Source organism: Zootermopsis nevadensis, unplaced genomic scaffold (genome assembly GCF_977971745.1).
Source record: "Zootermopsis nevadensis isolate Lab colony 2312 unplaced genomic scaffold, Znev_1.0 Znev_ptg000028l, whole genome shotgun sequence".
In the NCBI taxonomy this organism is placed as follows: Eukaryota; Metazoa; Arthropoda; class Insecta; order Blattodea; family Termopsidae; genus Zootermopsis; species Zootermopsis nevadensis.
Window position 1 is genome coordinate 16,321,567 of NW_028259160.1, and position 19,522 is coordinate 16,341,088.

The 19,522-nt window shown below is 39.8% G+C and overlaps 1 protein-coding gene across 4 annotated transcripts in view; it reads right to left on the reverse strand.

The window, feature by feature from the left end:
• LOC110826712 (pseudouridylate synthase RPUSD2) overlaps positions 1–19,522 on the reverse strand; it is a 210,933-nt gene that overhangs the window by 149,132 nt on the left and 42,279 nt on the right. Inside the window, exon 3 of one of the 4 annotated variants that reach the window (XM_087357759.1) lies at positions 18,863–18,913. The exons of the other annotated variants lie outside the window; for them this stretch is intronic. Coding sequence (XP_087213885.1) covers positions 18,863–18,913 — 51 coding nt within the window. The remainder of the gene's footprint in view (positions 1–18,862; positions 18,914–19,522) is intronic. 4 annotated transcript variants of the gene reach the window in all.

Sequence of the window (19,522 nt, forward strand, 5' to 3'; positions counted from 1 at the left end):
CAATCAAGCGAAGTGGCTTCTCCGCAATTACGACCATCCTCGCGCCTTCTATGACTGTTTGTCAAGTCAGCCACCGCATCAACTGGAAACGTCTGACTTCGAAGGCTGAAAATACAATTCCCGTCGCGTTCTAAGCAACGAAGACGAAGAACAAGGGATTTTATACACGGGGTAACTGCAGGGTTCGGCTTCAATATTGCGTACGTATTTTAACTTCGGGGCACCGGCTCGTCGTAATGGTACAGACAGGCCAAAGTTCAATGTTGCCGAGCTTTAAACTAGGAAGTTTCATAACCAAATTACGTACAAGGTAAGAAGTTTCATAACTCAAGTATTTAAAAACAGCCTGGAGGGAGGGCCTTGACGCTGTGTGTTTCGAGATTTCACCGGCTTCTCCAGCTTTTGGTGAAAATAAAAACAAGAGAGGAAAGCAATGCCCAAGATGCACAGGCAATCGGTACTACAGATACGTATATTACCGACCGGCTGCAATCAACAGAGAAATATAAAATTGTCTCTACTTATATTTCTTAAGTATTCACAGTTTCCAAACAGTTTCAAACAAAACCTGTGGACCTTAAAGAAATCTGTTATTATTCGACTCGAAAACTGTCATCATCATGTCTACTCTCCGAAATGAAGATGTCTGTCTTCTGGGTTGTTATGCAGTGTAGTTAGGTACAAGTTTACCGACGTTTCAGACGTATTTACTGTCTCAATCAGGGCAACAAGCACCTTCGAAACGTCAGTAAACTTCTACCAGACTACACGAAACAACAACCCAAAAGACAGTATGTACGATTTGAGGTTATCACAGCGGTGAGTCTGAAGATGTCTGTCTTCTGGGTTGTTGCGCCGTGTAGTCTGGTAGCCCTGATGATGGAGGCAGGAAGGACCTCTGAAACGTTGGTAAACTTCTACCAGACGTCCTGAATACTGGTCCACGACGTTCGCAGACTGCATTTAGGGAAATTCCAGCCCACAACCGACGCTGTGCCTAACCAGAGCACACATCAAATCATCACATCACCATAACAGAGACCCAGCACGGCTTTAAAGGGGGGAAAAAATCCAGACTTGCAATGACGTCATTACGCGGTGCACATGTGACGCCCGTCAGCTGTTACATGTTCGGAATCTACATTTTGGCAACATCTGGGTATTTCAAGGCCAGTCGCATCTCTTCTCTACACTGAAATATGCATATCGAGAGCAGCATCTCTCAAGAGACACCACAATTCTGTCTACCGTTAAAAATACCAGACGAGAAATGGGCGCGCTACCTCAGTGCCGTCCGGATTATACAGCGCGTACTTTAATGACACTATATCGACTGATAAAGTTGAACCCAACTGTCGCTTCCCGGCTACCGGCAAGAACTGGCACAGTGTTGGTTTCTTTAATTCGATGCTTGAAAAAGTTATCGGGAAAACCTTGCAATCAAATCTTGGCGCTGACTTATGTAGTTTTAGCCGGTAAGAGGAAAGTGAAATGCGTTCAACTTTATTAGTGTTCAGCATCGTGAAATTACAGTAACTAAATAACTGAATGTTGAAATTCATATATATATTTATTATTCAAGTCTATACACAAACTTTTAAATTGTTGATGTTTAAATTTAAAATCACCATTAATATTCTGCGCCATTCATCGTTATTTCGATGTTACAATATTGCGCGATGAATGGCGCAGAATATTAATGGTGATTTTAAATTTTAACATCAACAATTTAAAAGTTTGTGTATAGACTTGAATAATAAATATATATTTGAATTTTGAACACAAACATGACGCATCTAAACTATAAAGTTGAAATTCATACTTTTGTCATCAGACGTCGAGTGTATTTAGCACGCAAAACAATACATGCAATTTATTGTAAACTTCTGTTGGAATCTCAGAGATGCCATGAGGCGTTCGTCTTTTCATGACGGCAAATTCTGTTTGGAGAGACGAGAATTTCGTGTGTTTCAGTATCACACCAGAATGAGTGATAAACTGAACTTCTTCATAACATGGGGACAACACCAAAGTTATGACGACGCACGTAGTTTCTGTTACATCTTTCAAAGTTGCAAAGGATCCGTTTACATCGAGACGTTAGTACACACTTGTAAAAACAAGAGGTTCCCGGAAAAGTTATGAGTGCTTTCCTTCAAGTGCCTGCAAACGTGTAGAAAGAAGAGTCAACATTACAGATTCATAATCGCGCAATTCGACGACGCCGTATTTCCTCCAGGAAACTTCAAAAACTACTTCAAAGTTCTCAAGTCTCGTGCAGTAGACAAGACTGTAACAAACACACAAACAAAGATCCGTACAAAATTTGTACGGATGTTTATGTCACGATATTTCAACGCCAAAGCGAACTTCAGCAGACGGACCTAGCCGCCTGAGCTATGGCGAGAAAGGAAAATCGAAACGCAAAAAATCTGTCAAAATATGCTTGATCTCCGATGCGATTAAAGCCCATATTTACAGCCTTCATAGTGAAAAATTCTACTTTAACCCAAAACCTACGAACGTTTTCACCATTAATAACATTGCGTGCATACGAAAGAACAGTTCCAATTTAAGACAGAATTTACATCGGGGTCCGTAAAAGCGGGCAGGGCTTGTAATAACAGAAATAAAATAACACAAAAATTAATATTCAACAGTTCCGACGGGCGAAATGACAAGTAGCCCGTACAGAGACCTCTTTATGATTGTTGGGGGCCACTGAATTATGTTTGTGACGTCACAGTGCCTTGTGTGACAGACACGCACACAAGTGGAAATATTTCGTGTGGCCCCTGGCGAGATAGCACGCACGTCCTGATTTGTAGAGAGAGCTAATTTTGCTTTGCCCACGTCTTACTGCCCTATTCACAGCTCCACACTGCCCAATTTTTCTAAACGAAGGCGCTAAAAACTAACAAACGAATTTACAAAAAAAAAAAATAATAATAATATAAAGCTCCACGCACTCATTAGGACGCTTCGTCTAATGAAACACGCCCATGGGCAAATTTTAATAAGACGCTCCTGCCCCCGGTGATGCAAGGCCTCGCTCATTATGAGCGCCTATCTAACGACCGTGTCAGAACCTCGAACTATACAGCGTCGAATGATCGTATGATGAATTAATAATGATTTGGAAGTAAACGGTTGTGACATATTTTCATGTACGAATACTACCCCGACATTTGTCTGGAGAGACTGATAAAACCACGAAAAACAGGATAATAGGTCTACGGGCGAAGATTTAAATACGAGACCGGGGTGCTTACACTTCTCATGCCGCGCAAGTAATACGTATTCATACAAGGACATTTAAACCTGGAGAGTGCTGATTGGTCACTGACAAACTACCACAGAGACACGAGGCGCGGCGGTATTTATACCCTTTAATTTCAAATCAGAGTTTGTTTTAAACGTTGCATCTGGCCGATTCGCATGCATTCATTTTACAAATTCAAAGAATTTCACGGACTTTTCAACGACTACCAGCTTCCAAAGAAAAACCTGAGTCAGTCTACGGGTAGAGAATCCAAGCAATGAACCCGGGAACAAGAGACAGTTTACCACGGAACCAGCAGGCAAGCTCCCTTATCCCACGCCGTGAACATAGAATTCGCGATGACTAATTCAGATCTACACACGCCTTCCGTCATTTTAATGAAATTGGAGGGTTCGTAGTGCAGACAGACGACATTACGGGGTGGTGGGGGGAGGAGGACTGGTACGCCCTGTTACCATTCATAGGAAACGTATTGTTACGAGAGACGTGGATTTGCTGAAACATGGTTATGTATACATAACACACACCGGTCTACTGTACTAACGAATCAAAGGAGGATACAATCAAACACAATGACGAGCCAATATTTTATACCCGATTAACAAAAGCATCAAATTTCGTTCAAAATCTGGTCCTGATGCCCAGGTTAGGTTACACACAGAGGGACAAAACAGCAATACAAAGGGGACCGCAGTGGACAATTATTTTGCAAAAGTTCCAAGCAATTAAAAATTAAAACATCATAATATATGTATCCTAGTGGACTATATATTAAAAGAAAATCTGACGTAAAGTTACTGCTGTACTAACATTAGTCTAATCACTACGATAAGACGATTTCTTCTTCTAAAATAAACGCCTATAGCGAAAATCAACTTAAAATTGCATCAACAAATAAAGATTTAAAAAAAATTAGCCACGGAGATTTAACTACAACTTGGGTGGAGCACAGTACTACGAAAAAAGTTTTTTATATACTTATACTCCCTTCTTAAGTATATATTATTTAAATCTTGTCCGTCTAATCACAATAAAGTCTTATTAAATATTAAAATATTACAAGAATTAACATTTAAAATATTAAAAATATTAAATGATGTTCTTTATCGAAATATTGAGCATGATGTACGTATACAGAACAACATCGAATATGTTATTAAAATGGAATAAAATCTGGAAAAGAACATCGTTTGATATCTGACAAACATCTGATAAAAAATGTACATTAAAATAAAATAAAATAATATATAGAAATTGTATTTAAGTTATTATTGATTTGAATCTTTATATAATTATATACACCTGAAGATAGTTCTATTAGGAACTGAAACATGTGAAAAATGATGGTCTAATGTAAATCGAATATTTCGATAAAGAACATCAATATATTTTAAATGTTAATTCTTGTAATATTCTAATATTTAATAAGACTTTATTGTGATTAGACGGACAAGATTTAAATAATATATATTTATTACATCACAATATGACGCAACTTTACCATCCCTTCTTAAGGTTAATGACTATAATTATGCCGACATTTTTTTTATTTTGACATTAGTGGAATACAACCCGGGACATTTTTAATGTCACGTCATTAAATCGCAGTTCTGAAGGTCTACTTATCAGAACAAACGATAACTAAAATCTAAGCACAATAAAAACCAATCACCCGAATAAGAAGAAGGCCGATCCACCTACAAAAGCGCAGTGCGTACCAACTGTACTTCACAAAACATAAAAATGTCGCAGACCTTCAGGGAATCGGGTATGGAAACCCCACTGACAGTCAGAATCAGATAATTGTCACAGAGACGAAGAGATTACGTGTGTTGACGTCATGCGACGTGAATCAATTGCTACTAAAAATAAACTGTGTGGCGCTGTCTCTGCTCAGTCTAGATTCAACCCCCCCCCCCCCCCCCCCCAGGGCCCGAACCAACTCCTTCCTGAATGTAAAATTACTTGTTACCTTTGGGCGGAAATGTATAATATAAACGAATTCGACTCCTCCACTCCAAGACACGATCTACTGGAAACGAAAGAGGGAAACTTCGCTACAGTAAGGGGAAATTTTCTGATAAATTGGAAATCTGAAACAGTGGCCGCCCAGAAGAAATGGTGGGAAAAAACCCTGAAATATTAAACGAAATTATGATTATATTTTGGACAAGTTAAAGAGGTATCTTGATCAGAGTAAAGACAACAAGACCGGGAAATGTGAGCCCCTCTTTGGGGCAGCGAATCCACTACTGGCTTACTAATTAATACCCCGACCTACAGAAGAGAGCGTTTAATCACTCCTTCCAATCCACACGCAGTTAAGGAGACAGCGACTTAGCCTATGACACAGGCAAACACTAAGTTGGTGATTCAGTCCCCCCGTAACTTTGTTACATGAAGTAGTCCTTGGTGGCTTAACTAAGTACCGAACCATCCAGACGTATGGGGGGAATGGAGTTAGTTATAGCTCCACGCACGGAATTAGATGAACATGAGTAGGTAGCTTCATGTAGACCTACCAGACTTCTACTTGTTAAAATTTAGAGGGAATTTTCATGTGTCTGGAGCGTCCTTTCTGACCCAACAGTTGGTTAGACTCAAACTAAGGATGTCAACGTGGATTACTCAGCCGTCTGCAGATTTTAACCTCAGTGCCATGAAGACAAACATCATTCTTTTAGCACGCATATATATCAGAACACCCTGTACGATTATTAGCTGGCACCAGTTCTCCAGTATCAGCAAGCAACGTCCAGTGTACAATGCAAAACGCGAGAGAACACTTGTAGTACTCCGATTTAATTTCACTGTTGAAACAACGTTACACCAATTTCAAGGAAGCTAATGTGAGCTTAAAACTGAAGTGCCAGAGTTCGAAACCCTACAATTACATAAAACTATCAGAAACATTCGCTGCATGTACAGTGTTTTATGAAATTCTGTTACAATTCGAACATACTAACAAACTCCAAAACTATGAAGTTCATTACCATGTTCACAAAAGCCAGTTGCTGTAAACTAAGCTGATCTATTCTCGATCCAGACCACGCCCTCATACTCCACGATTTTCGATCTTAGAAATTTTTGTACTTTGAATCTTCAAGGCCAGGAAAGTACAGACGAAGGCTTAAAAAAAGCTTTCGACATGAAATCGACCGTCGAGTAGACGCTGATTCAGGCTGGAAAACGAATACCATCGTTTCGCGATCTATTACAATTCACAGTATTCAACCATCGTGCCATCAATCTCAAAGCTACATGAACACACTTCCTTGGAAAGTTTAAAGCACACTCGGCTAGTCAAGAAATTCCCCGTTTCTTATGAAACACGACGTATCCTTACCATGTTCGTAAGACCACTATCCTGAGCCATTACAATCTAATCTACACTCTCCAAACATATTTCCATAAAATCAATCTTAATATTATCTTTCCATCCGCGACTCTTCCTTTCGATTGGTCCACTCTCTTCAGAAATTTTCAACCAAAATTTTGCAGGCATTTCTCATTTCCCCCATGCGTGTTACAACCTATTAAACAAAATGAGAACCACAGTACAAAACGGGCAGTCACATGAACCTAATCAAAGAAGCGATTAAAGAGTCAGTCAACCAACGAACGAAGTTGATCGCGGACAGCCAACGAGGCCAACCCAAACAAAGGAACGAACCTGGGGGGTCGGCGAGAATTATATCGGGTTCAGGAAGCACACAATCTTGAAAAGCTGCCCAGAATTGTCAGTCTGCTTAATAAATTACGCTGTAAGAGCTGAAGATGCAGCTAACTCTGTCACAAGGCCAGAATGACCGAAAGGTGATGACCTGCGCCGAACTACAAACTGCAATAGTTTCCCAGGAACACAAGCACTTACTTTTCCTCAGGTACAATTATCCCAACATATCATTCTCAGACACCCCACACGTTAATCACTAACGACGAGAAACCAAGTTTCGAACCCAAGCAAAACGCACATCGATCTTTTACATTCTGAATCTAAATTAAAATCTAAAATGTGAACTGCATACCTAATTCAGCGCGAGACACAAAAAACAATAAAAATGTCCTTAAGACCCCAGGCATCTTGTTAAAATTAATGAGATCTTATGACCACCACACTAAGTTTATTTCACCATGTACAGAAATCTCACGTTAAAGTAATTAAAAGTTAAGATCTCCTTTGAGCAAAGCTGAAAGAAAAATTGACTTGGGGCACGCTTAAAAATATTAACCACGCATCAAAGTAAACACACGAATCATTCAAAAACAAACAAGAGAAATAATATAAGAAATAAACATAATTTAATCGATACGGAGGACCTGAATATCTACAACAGTTCCATCTACGCTACAAATACAATTTCCGGGACTGAACCAATTCCTTTCTAATTAACGACGCAAAACTTTCGGCAGCGAAGAAATTACGATGCAGGCTTGTATTAAATAACACGCGCAAAACACATATAAATGAACGCATAATGAGCGGGAGATCTCTGTCAGTCTGTCCACATGTTTCGTCCCCAAAACTACTTGATGAGATTTTTATCAGACGTTGGTCGGTGACTTCAGCGATGCATCTATGAGTATACTGAATGTTGGATGTATAACTTCATCATCCGAGAGGAATAGTGTTGGACGTTACCTACAGTCCAAGGAGAGCCTACATTCGACGTTTCGGAAGCCGTTTCCACAACCATCTTCAGGTTAGTGGTTTTCATTATACCGACAAATATAAGAATTTTTCCAGGGAAAAAAAGAAGAGACACTTCTACGTGAAGTGCTTGCTACATGTTCAGCCAATGTCATCGTCCTGAACTCGATAATTCTGACAATACTTCGTACAGAGAACAAATTGTATGGAGCGGGAACTTCTCAAATATGCCGCTCCGTCCACTTTAAAACCTATCATAAATACAGAATCTAATTTTCATTTCCTGAACTCGATTAAACACAGCACAATGTCAGCACTATAGAGCAGTAATTGACGCACAATCATTACGATGTAATTGTATTTTTTTTTTCGCCGTGCAATTATCGGTATGGCTCCACTCCATTTACTCCATAAAGGTTCGTGTACACCACGTGACACAAATTAACCCCAACACAAATACCTCACTGCCAAAGGCATCCACGTGTTTCCGTTCTTACTGGAATTCCAATATTAAAACATAATTCCAACACGTGAACGACGCTACTCGGTGGACAGGACTCCTAGAAACTGAAAGCTGGTTATTCTGCCGATATTCGTGGGTTTACTCAGCCGCTACATGGTAATGTCATAACAGAAGTTACTAGTATTTATGTGAGAGGTCCCAAATTTCCGATTGGTCGCCTCACTTCAAAGTTTTTGACCTAGATGTAATGATTTCTCATCTCCCCATGCGTGCTACATGCCTCGCACATCTTGATTTAACAAGCCCGACAGACTTTAGTGGAAATCAAATATTACGGAACTCGGAAATCATAGTTCGTAAAACCTGAAGACAGGAAAACTCTGAAACACCCTGGCATCATCAAAGAAAGAGGACCCTCGGTAAATAACAGGGCGTGTGTGTGTACACGCACGTGAAGGCAACTCGGGGTACGGTCCAGTGCGAATCTCTGAGAAAACGACACGAAGCCTTCCATCTCCACGGAAGCGGGGAATTTATTGAACGTCTTAATAACGTTCAGCTTTCCAAGAAAGGCCCGCACCGTAGTGGTAGTAGTCAGCCAGTCAGTGAGGATGGCACTCGGGTACAGCCCGACCAAGAGATCGAAACCACCGCAAAATACTAGCGCAGATCCAACGTCCACCCCCTTCACGCGAGAAAAACGTCTTCTCCATCCGCCAAGCCACATTTTCATTATTCTCCTGAACGCCACTTTCAGAACTTAAGAAACTTGAAGTTCTTGCCGGGATACGGGAAGATGAAATTTGAGTTCAATTTTGACACTTGATACATTACACGAACTGACAGATCAGGTTACATTAGCAAATACCGAAATATTCCTTACTCTACCGGAGAGGGAGTCTCCATGATCTACGAAAAGAAAGGGTCTCTAGATTCGACGGTCCTACAACAGATGAAAAACACTTTTAATTGAATTTTATATGATCTGAGAGACTCAAATCAAAAAAAAAATTAAGTGAATATAGTTTAAACAGGTTACAATGCATTTTTCAAGTCGGCATCCACGGTTCTTGAAACACCTGCTTCCTCAGGGTGACGACGCGAAGTAGGTCGACTGTACTTGGCAGGTAGATCCGCTCACGTATGCACGCTGCTGCATTACGACGCCCTCCTGGGGGATATAAAAGGGTAGAAAGGGCAAACTGATCCAACCAATGGACGTAACCCATGCCCCGGGTCTAGCCGACTTCACTTTTGGCAACAAACATCTCGCCTCGCGTACATCAAGCAGAAATAGAAATGCAAGCAGCCACAATATTATAAGCAAGAATAAACATTGCACACGTGGGTCTCAACGTTATGGTCCAGTTGGCACTCCTGCTTCTTATTCAGGAAATTCCTAGATTAAAATCTCGGACAGGAGACGGGCTGGTTATCTGATAGCCTTGTGGGTTTTCTAAGTAACTGCAAGAAAATTCCGACGTTGGACCTTAGATTAAACGAAATCCGCTTTTCAGGTCCTTCAAAATCATCATTCACTAATCATTAAACAAAGAGAGAATATGCAGGATTTTAACATGCCGTATTATGTTGTGTATACATATTTTTGGATACCTGTACTTGCGGATAATCGTAGATCAGTGCCTTGGAATAAGTCACGTCGACAACCCCCCCCCCCCCCCCCCCAACATCGCTAAAAACTGTGATCTTTTCCACAGCCTTTCAAAACTTCTAACAGCTTTAAGTATAACGTACACAAACACGTGGGAGGGGAAACTCGTCACGTGACCCAACTCTCAACTCCTGGTTTCCTCCCATCTCGTTCGAGACCATGAATTATGTGCGTGGTTAAACAACCTCAGCACACGTTATTAAGCCACCAAGTTAAGTGGGTCCCTTGTCAATACCGCACAGCGCGTCCACACGTGCCAGGCAACGGAGACGGCCCCCAGATGTGGACACAAGTAACGGACCATCGAGAAGAGGTGGTCCCTCATTCTATGGGCTGAGCGACTTCACGTACTCACCGGCAAAAAACCGTAAAGAATGCCTTCTACAAGGCGAGTACCGAAGCTGAAGGTCTTCTGCGCCTTGTAGTCTATAGACGCCTGCTACCTCCATCTTCAGTGTGGCCGTCAGCCAATTTTTACAAGTTTGCACGGCGCAACATGTAACAAGACAGTCGTCTTCATACTAGCCGCCTTGAGGACCTAAAATCTCACCCAATACATCATACGCTCCTCGTATTCTGTCCTCAACTACGTTCAATTTTTAATGGATTTCAATTCGTCTAAACTGTGTCGAAATCAAAATCTTCTGATACGTTCAAATAAGGGGTCAGACACGTTAAAGTAAAGCGTAATTCTCGATACTATCGTCATGCGACTAATCGACTAATACACGAGAGAGACCGTGTCGAAAGAGAAGTGCACAGAAAAAACAGTGAGTCCTACTGGGCACGAACGGTTTCACGAGCTACGTCACATCAGATTCCCCTGGGTACACATCATTTATCACAGTTAATACTACAATCATTGCAAACAGCTGACTGCCGAGCCATAGGGTGAAAGACAAACATGGTTCTTCAAAGAAAATGATTTACAGACGTCCATAATGAAATCTGAAGTAACAACCCAAACATTTAAGTAACGATAAATCAATAACGCAGAGAACACATTTTTCAGGTGTAAATCCGTACACAGAATCGACATTTGCAATGAAACATGCAACGAGAAAACAAATACGTGATGTGGGAGGATTTTGTTGATTATCAAAAATAACGTGACAGTGTGAACACGCGCTTTCATTCGATTCCATTTTCCAACAACAGCGCGTAAAAGCAATAAAACCAATACTAATTGAATCCTACATAAAATAATAAAACCAGGTAAACAAGTAATGAACTCTTATACCAGGAGAATGGATGGGAAAAACAGAGCGGCTGCAGTTGGTACGGACGACAGAGCGCTTGTCACACGAAACACAACAAATATTATTTGTAGAAACATTAACAGGACTCACCAAACCATAATCTCTATTTAGTTAAATTAAGAACCAATAACGTGATACGGAAATTTCAACTACAAAAACACAAAACGTTAATAAGAATCAAGTCTATGCTAGATTAACGAATGTGGCCATATAAGTGGACCTCAAGAAGTACCCTACGGATTTATTTATAAAATAAAGCAACACATTCGTGTATCAAACAAACCCATGGAGCAGAGTTGTCCTTCAGAAGCTCAAAGTCGATCAGCTGACAAGGGTAATGGACCCTGAGGTCATTTCCTTATGTTCAAAATAGGCTCAATAACAATTTCATTATTCCAAGGCAAAGGTTTAGTGTACAGCCCGTGTGGACATCAAATCCCACGAAAGGTGAGACACAAGATATAATTTAGTCCAATTAAACAGCAAGAAAGTTCGCCCAAAACAATCGCGATATACGAATAAGAACTCCACGCAGCATAGGCCACCTTTAAATACTAACAGTAGCTCAGCTAGTCAATAAATTAATCGCCTTTTCTGAAATCCGAAGGTTCATCACCGTGTTCACAAAACTCCGCCACTACTTCCTATCCTGAGCCATATGAATCTAATCTTCACTTTATAACTCGTTTTCCCTAATATCCATTTTAATATTATCCTCCCATTTACGCCTAGGTCTTCCGAAGTGGTCTACTCCCCTCAGATGGATGGATCCATGTATTTTCCTAAGCATCGCGTACTCTAGCACCCACGACCGATTTAGGAACAAGAAACTGAACTCAAATCGAATTTCAATTAGATAACTGCGCAACGAAAATGAAATTGGTTACACGGGTCACTGAAAACAAGCAAAGCTGCAGTAAAACAGGGTTGGTGGGTTGGTGGGTTGGTGCAGGAGATGCAATGGGATCGCTGGGGGGAGATAAAATAGGACGCCTGTTTTCGCTAGAAGTTGACCATCAGCTAGAAGGCAATCGATACGGGAATGCAAAGCTTAAACTGTTCTCTTAGCTGTTTCGTCTTCCTCCTACGACTTAAACCTCATCGCTTCATTAGTCCCCTTTGAACCACGATTTAAATATTCGGTCCGTACCTCAAAGAAAACACAACCCGTCTCCATGACAACGATCAACTGCTGCTTACACTAAAAAAATTGCTAAAAAGGTAGGCGGAAAAATAAGACATGAAGTTCCTAAACGCATTGTTAAAATCTTAGAATCTACAACCGACAACGATGCTGAATTTGAGGTTTTCATTTTAAAAAAAAAGATATAATAAAAAATTATATAATACAAATTTAACATCCATAAAAAACTGTAATATTACGTCGCGTAAGTGACAAAGTTACAAAATCCATAAATGAAAAACAAAAATGGGACTCAAATAAACGGACTCAACTATTCCAGACCTCCTATACCAGAATCGAACACAGAATCGAATAAATTTTGGCCGTCACTATACAATATTTAAATCAGAAATAAACGTATTTAAAGGCCCGCGAGGTGCATTATAAATTCGGAAATGACGCATTTTGAAAATACGTGTGACTGCGATGAGATCCACGGCCATTAACTTTACAACAGATTTTATCTGCAATAAATTAACGTCAAGTATAAAGGGCACAGGAAATCGCAAATAGTGCGTCCGTAAAACACTGGCTTACACTTCTACAGACAGCGGTCGCTTAATATGCCTATGCGATTCACAGGCTTAACTCTCTGAAGCCAGAATTTTGATACGCTAGTCAGCGAATGTTGAAGCTATAATTTGGAAAGTTACGTAAACAAGCCAGAGCTCATCTAAATATTATTTAAGAATTCAGTCCGTACCGCAAAGAAAACACGACACTTCACCATTACAGAAGACCGGCTGGTTAACGCTGTTTAAGCTCTGATTTACTTCGAGTCCTGTCTAGTAGTTAAGAATTTAGCCCGTACCGCGAAGAAAACATGTCACTTCACCATTACGAGGATCAACTGGTTAACTCTGTTTAAGCTCTGATTTACTTCGAGTCCTGTACACAGCCGAAGCTCGTCTAGTCGTTAAGAATTCAGCCCGTACCGCGAAGAAAACACAACACTTCACCATTACAGAAGACCAGCTGGTTAACGCTGTTTATTAAACTGCTAATTTTTAATCACAACTAAAAACAGTTCCAAGGAAGCTCAAAATAGTCCAGGCATATATTTCAAATGAATGCTCCATAAACACTCCCGTGGTAGCGTGTTAACATGCAGATATTTCACATTAATGTGTGTGCGTGCGTGCGTGCACTATAGGCAAAACACATGCAGTTCCATAGTTGGCACTACTTTAAACTCACCAGCCAGTCCAACATCAATAACGCAAGGGGCAAAGCACTGCTGAAAGCTACCACGACGACGAAATAAACTGTTATATCTACAGCGTGTTCCAATTAAGTAGAACACTCACTGCAACGCAGTTATCTGCATTTGCTTCGTAAATTCGCCATAAATATTCATGCATATTTACAGCCTATATTTTAAATTATCGTCTACACTTCTTGAAGAAACGTGTTCTAATTTTAACACAGGAAGGAAATTATCTACATGAAACATTCTGTATATACAACTGGGTAAACATTTCAGATTATTCTACCACGCCTGAAGTAATCAAATCCAGTTCATATGTATTCAGAGACGGCATCTAGGCATCTTTTTAAGCGAGCCGAATACAGTTCACACTTTACCATCATTTTCATTCACATCTGCATCTATACCCCTCCATTCTTCCCAACTAAATTATTATTCGTATGGCTCATCCCTTCAATTTAACCACTCTCGCATCTTATTAGCGTCTGACCTTGACCAAGCCACAACAGTGTTGTTAGTCATACAACGAAAATATTCCAATATTATCCTTACTTTTGATTCCCTTCGTAAATGTATTTGGAAGATATTTATATAAAAAAAGTGATAGTGGAACCACGGTTCCGGAGACTTTGACGTAAATACGTCTATACGGAAAGGAAGTTTATATATTGGCTTTATTCTAAATATTTCCTTTATACATGCTTTACAATTGAGTAAAGTTTGATTAAGACATTGATTATTTAACTTGAATTAGTTACGCTTAAGATGGGTCTGTGGTAGCTGAATGTAATGTAAAGTAATGTAATGTAATGAAATGTTTTATAGGTAACAACAATGCCGAGTAAATAGATGACGTTTCCTTGGTAACATAACATTGCAGTTACACTTTTTCCTTTCACTTTATACCGAATGACACTGACCCGAAAATATAGACGTATTTACGTCAAAAAAATGTTTATTCTGATAACCAAATAGGACCTATAAACAGACCCTATAAGAACATAGACCCCATAAAGGGTTAAGCCGAAGACTGGAGGATGCGGACTGTGAATTTACGAGCAGAAAATCTACGAGCCCGGTACACAATTTCTAACGCGGATGAGATTTGTCGTAAACGGAAAACAAACAGTTTACATAGTACATATTTTCTGGTAGAACGGGAAGGCAAAATGTATGTGACTGTGTTCCTCGCTGAATGAGAATCTTAATTACAGAAAACAAATTGGCCTGTCCTCGGCTCCATGAATTTCCTGAGACCCTGCAACTGGTGTAATGAATAGTCGGCAGAGAGACACGATGGCTCTCAAAACATTTCTTTATTAACCAACAGCGAAAGTTCTTGTCCCGGTCGACGACATTTATTACGGGGAACAAAGTGACGACGATCATAGACTGCGTCCACTCGCGGGAAATGAACGTCGTCTGACATTTAAGACACGCTCAGGGCAAACAAGTTGTCACAGCTGTTGTATTCTAGGATTCCGAAGGATTAAACTCTACAGGTTTCGATACTAGCAGTGAAAACAAAATATCTTGGCGAAGTGATCAGCGTTCCTACTTTCCTTTTCGGGAGGTCCCGGGTTCAAATACCGACCAGTAAACCGTCCATTCTTGAATATGTTCGTGGTATTTCTCAGTCTCTTTTGGAACAGTCTGCGATATCGCAATTAAGATTTTTTCCAAATCTTACCAATAAATTATTCATTATCCAACCCATCATTCTACGATATATCATCTTATCTATTTACAGCACCGCTTAATAAAACACATAACCGAGTGATATCTTAGATTCTCACGGAGTTGGAGATAAATTTGGCCTTTTAGGCTGTAACGACGTGTAAACTTGTAGGTTGATACAAACGTTTTAAAAAATCGTAATATTTCTGACCCGCAAGATCAACCAAACCGACACAACCAATTTGAGGCCTAATCTGAATCCGATATTTTCGGGAGTGAAACATGGAGAAAAATACACGGCACTGCCATTATGTATTCACTTTGTGTGCAATGAGCAAATAGAGCGTAAAGGATATTTCAGGGTTTCGCTGAACGATCTGTGAAGGGGGCAAAAAGAACCCAGTTTCTTACGAAGAGCCATCAGACACGCGAGAAACCCGAAGTCTTCAACACGTACGTCTGTACGCTAAGCCAACATCTCCTTCAAGTTAAATAAACTTTAAAACTTAAACAACAATAAGGTCAGCAGTTTCGTTCTGGGTTTCCTTGTTTTCTTAAAAGTGTTCAGTTTCCGCTAGAAGCCTTAAAGTATCACTAAAGTTTATTTCTGTCCATTTACCCATCAACAGTTTCTTTGACGTAACTTCGCACACAATTTGGAGATATCTAGTCTCCCCCTCCCCACCCACTAGTATCGATATCAAGTTCGATTCTTCAGCTTCGTAAGAACAGGCAGGGATATAATGAACAGAATCCGTCAGCAACTGGATGCAGAAAAAAATACGTCTGTGACAAGACTGTAGGAAGTTGTCTTGCACGCGACAAAACAGTTTCTAACTACAATTCAAATAATTTCTGAAGGCCGATAAATGCTACCTGCGCATATAACTTAATCGACTCTCCTCACATAAATTCAACTCTCGATACGTCAATTAAGTGTAAAATTAATTTTTGTTTACAACAAGCGTCCTACGAGTTAATCCTATCTCAATATTCTTCATGCAACGGTGAATGTCTTCAGTCAACCTACTGCTGAGTTGCCATTAACGTCCCTTCCACTACCCCCCCCCACCGCCCCTCAACGTAGGAAAAAGGCCATGAGAAAATAATCGAACTGTACCAGTCAATACTATTCTAGCTGCTGAACGAATGAGACTCTTTCAACCTGAAGTTTATTGCAGTTTAAACTTCTGCTCTATGTCCCTGTGAATAGGGACACAATCTCCATGCGGGCGTCGGTAGATGCGTCTGAATCACGTGACAAAACGAGCCACGCCTCGGGATAGGACACTCATAAGAAATATATACGCTACCGTTCCAGAGAAATTTTACACGCCCCAACTTCCGACAGCGAACGGATGAACTACGTAAAGCCTATCGCCTATTTATTTCAAAGAGAATACAAAGGCTGACCTTTCTCGTAAACTTATTTATGCGCGTGTTGATAAAACGTCTGCAACAAACATGAGGGGAATAAAAAATATGAATTTGTTTAAAGCTTGTCAGTCTAATCACAATAAAATTCCTATTAAATATTAAAATATTAAAATATTACCATAATTAACATTTAAATATTTAAAATATATTAAAATATATTAAAATGATGTTCTCTATCGAAATGTTCGATTTACATTAGAACATCACTTTTCACACGACATGTTTCAGTTCCAAATGAACTATCTTCAGGTGTATAAATTATATAAACTTAAATATAGTTTCTTAAATGCAACTTTAGTCAGATGTTTATCAGATATCAAAATGATGTTTTCTTCCAGATTTTATTGTATTTTAATATCGTATTCGAAGTTGTTCTGTATATGTACGTCGTGCTTAACATGATTTTAATATATTTTAAATATTTAAATGTTAATTATGGTAATATTTTAATATTTAATAGGAATTTTATTGTGATTAGACTGACAAGATTTAAACAAATATATATTTATCACAATATGACGCAACTTTATCATCTCAAAAAATATGAAGTTAAACATACAATTTAAAACAATTAACAGACACACGACAAATAAGACTGAACCAAGACCCAGAAGACCTCACTTATTAACTTATTAGAAACACGTGTGAACTGAAAACGTCGAGAAATAACTAAGTCTCGCGTTCCTGTATGCGTGTTACCTGTTTGACTCATCTCATCGTTTCTGAAAATTCCGTTGCGAATAGAACGAGACTGAAGATTGCAATTCTCAGAATGCGTCATTAAGCCGTACAATCGGACCCAGCGATGTGCAGTGTCTTCCAGGATTGGAAATACGCGCGACATTAAGTTATTCCCAGAACGTCTCGCTGCATCTGTGTTTCCGGCTCCCAGCCACTCGAATCGCTCCCCCGAAATCCGTCGGTTCGTATTATTGATGACCTGACAGCTCAGGTAGAATCTGCGGTGTGCGTGTTGCGTCTTACTCCCACTCAAATCGAATATAAGATCTGTCAGTCTGAAACCAGCTGCGAACATTTATTAAACTTCTTCCGACCTTCGCCATCCTGCGCATTTCGCTTGCATCTGTAACTTTATCAACGCGTAACTGAATTCTCTTTATGCGTCCTTCCAATCATACCGTCTCATTCCATTCCAGTCCATCGCACTGTTTGGAGTTTCCAGCAGGGGATGTATGCAACCGGTACAACACGGGTCCTAAATCGTCGTGTACACCAATTATTTAGAGTTGATCTCTGTAACGGTGGACTTTCGTGTTTTCTTTGCGGTACGGACTGAATTCTTAACTAATATTTGGATGAGCTTCGGCTTCAAAGGAATTATCTAGTAGGAGGGGGGGGGGGGTGTCTGGAATAAAGGTATAACGAATCCATAAAATACACGTCATACACTATACAATATTAGAAAATTTATTTCCGGAAAATAAGAGCTACTGCTGAAATTTTAGCGCCATCGAAAGCATTGCCAAACTTCCTACTGTAAGCGAACAGAGCAGACAGAAGATTCACACAGGCTCAAAGTCACTTCCTTCAATGCCATACCTACTGTTAAATCGAAAGTAATCGACAATTATAGAATATCGATAACGGGCAATTTAATAAGAGTTTATCAAACAACATTGTTCTGTATTATGTAAATCGCCTTAGAGGGGTTTCATGTTCAGACGTCAACGTCACACACATAACATACCGGCATTTTAAGAACACAGATAAATTATTAGCATAATTTTCCATAAAATAAACACGGAGAAGTTTAATCGAAATGCCAGAGCAAACTCTTTAAATCACATTTTGCGTGAGTCTCGCAAATCTAAATACGGCCTGAATTTGTTTTCATAATAAATGCGGAACAATGAGTTTCGCTACAGGAATTAAGTGTATGAGGAAATGAATAAAGACGTAATCAGCGAACGAAAAGAACAGTCTACGAGCATTGTAACACGAAACAGGTAACTTAGCTAAAATAAGTAACTATAAAGTAACATTTTCGTGTTGCGATGGAGTCATTTTACCTTCACGCTGTCTGCGGTAAACCACCAGAATAGGAACGGAGACGCGCTTACCTGGAACAGAAAAAGAAACAAAATGGTCATGTTTCATGCTGACTTAAATTTAAAATAATAGTCAATTCTCAAGACTTCCATCACTAGCGCCATTAGAGCTACTTGATGGAGGGTCACGAAACTGTGTGTGTCTTCAAAAAACACGCAACATTTGAGTAAATGTTTATGTTGAAATCGGAACAAGATGGTGGCCGAACAAAATTTATATTTTTCCTTTCCGTTTGCTCAACCCTTTGAAGCACGAACAGTCGTCAAGATAACACTTAAGAATTTTGTCCGTACCTCAAAGAAAACACAACCCGTCTTGAAGGTAACGGTAATTGCGAAATACTGTTCAGGAAAATGATCGCGTTTATTCCGAGAATCGCTAGAAACTATTAAGAACTCTGTGGGCAAAATGCATGTTAAAACCTGTGGTATGTGCAGGTCCCACTGGGTTTTAAAGGGTCAAGATACCGATTGAAATATTAGTGCTGTAACAATTTCTTTTTTTAGTGTTCTGTCTGACGACAGGTCCATATGAACAGGATCCTTCCATCCTTTTCTCGGACTGGGACCTGTTCATATACGTTCTTGGCAGATGATCCAGAAGTGGTTTGCCATTGCCTT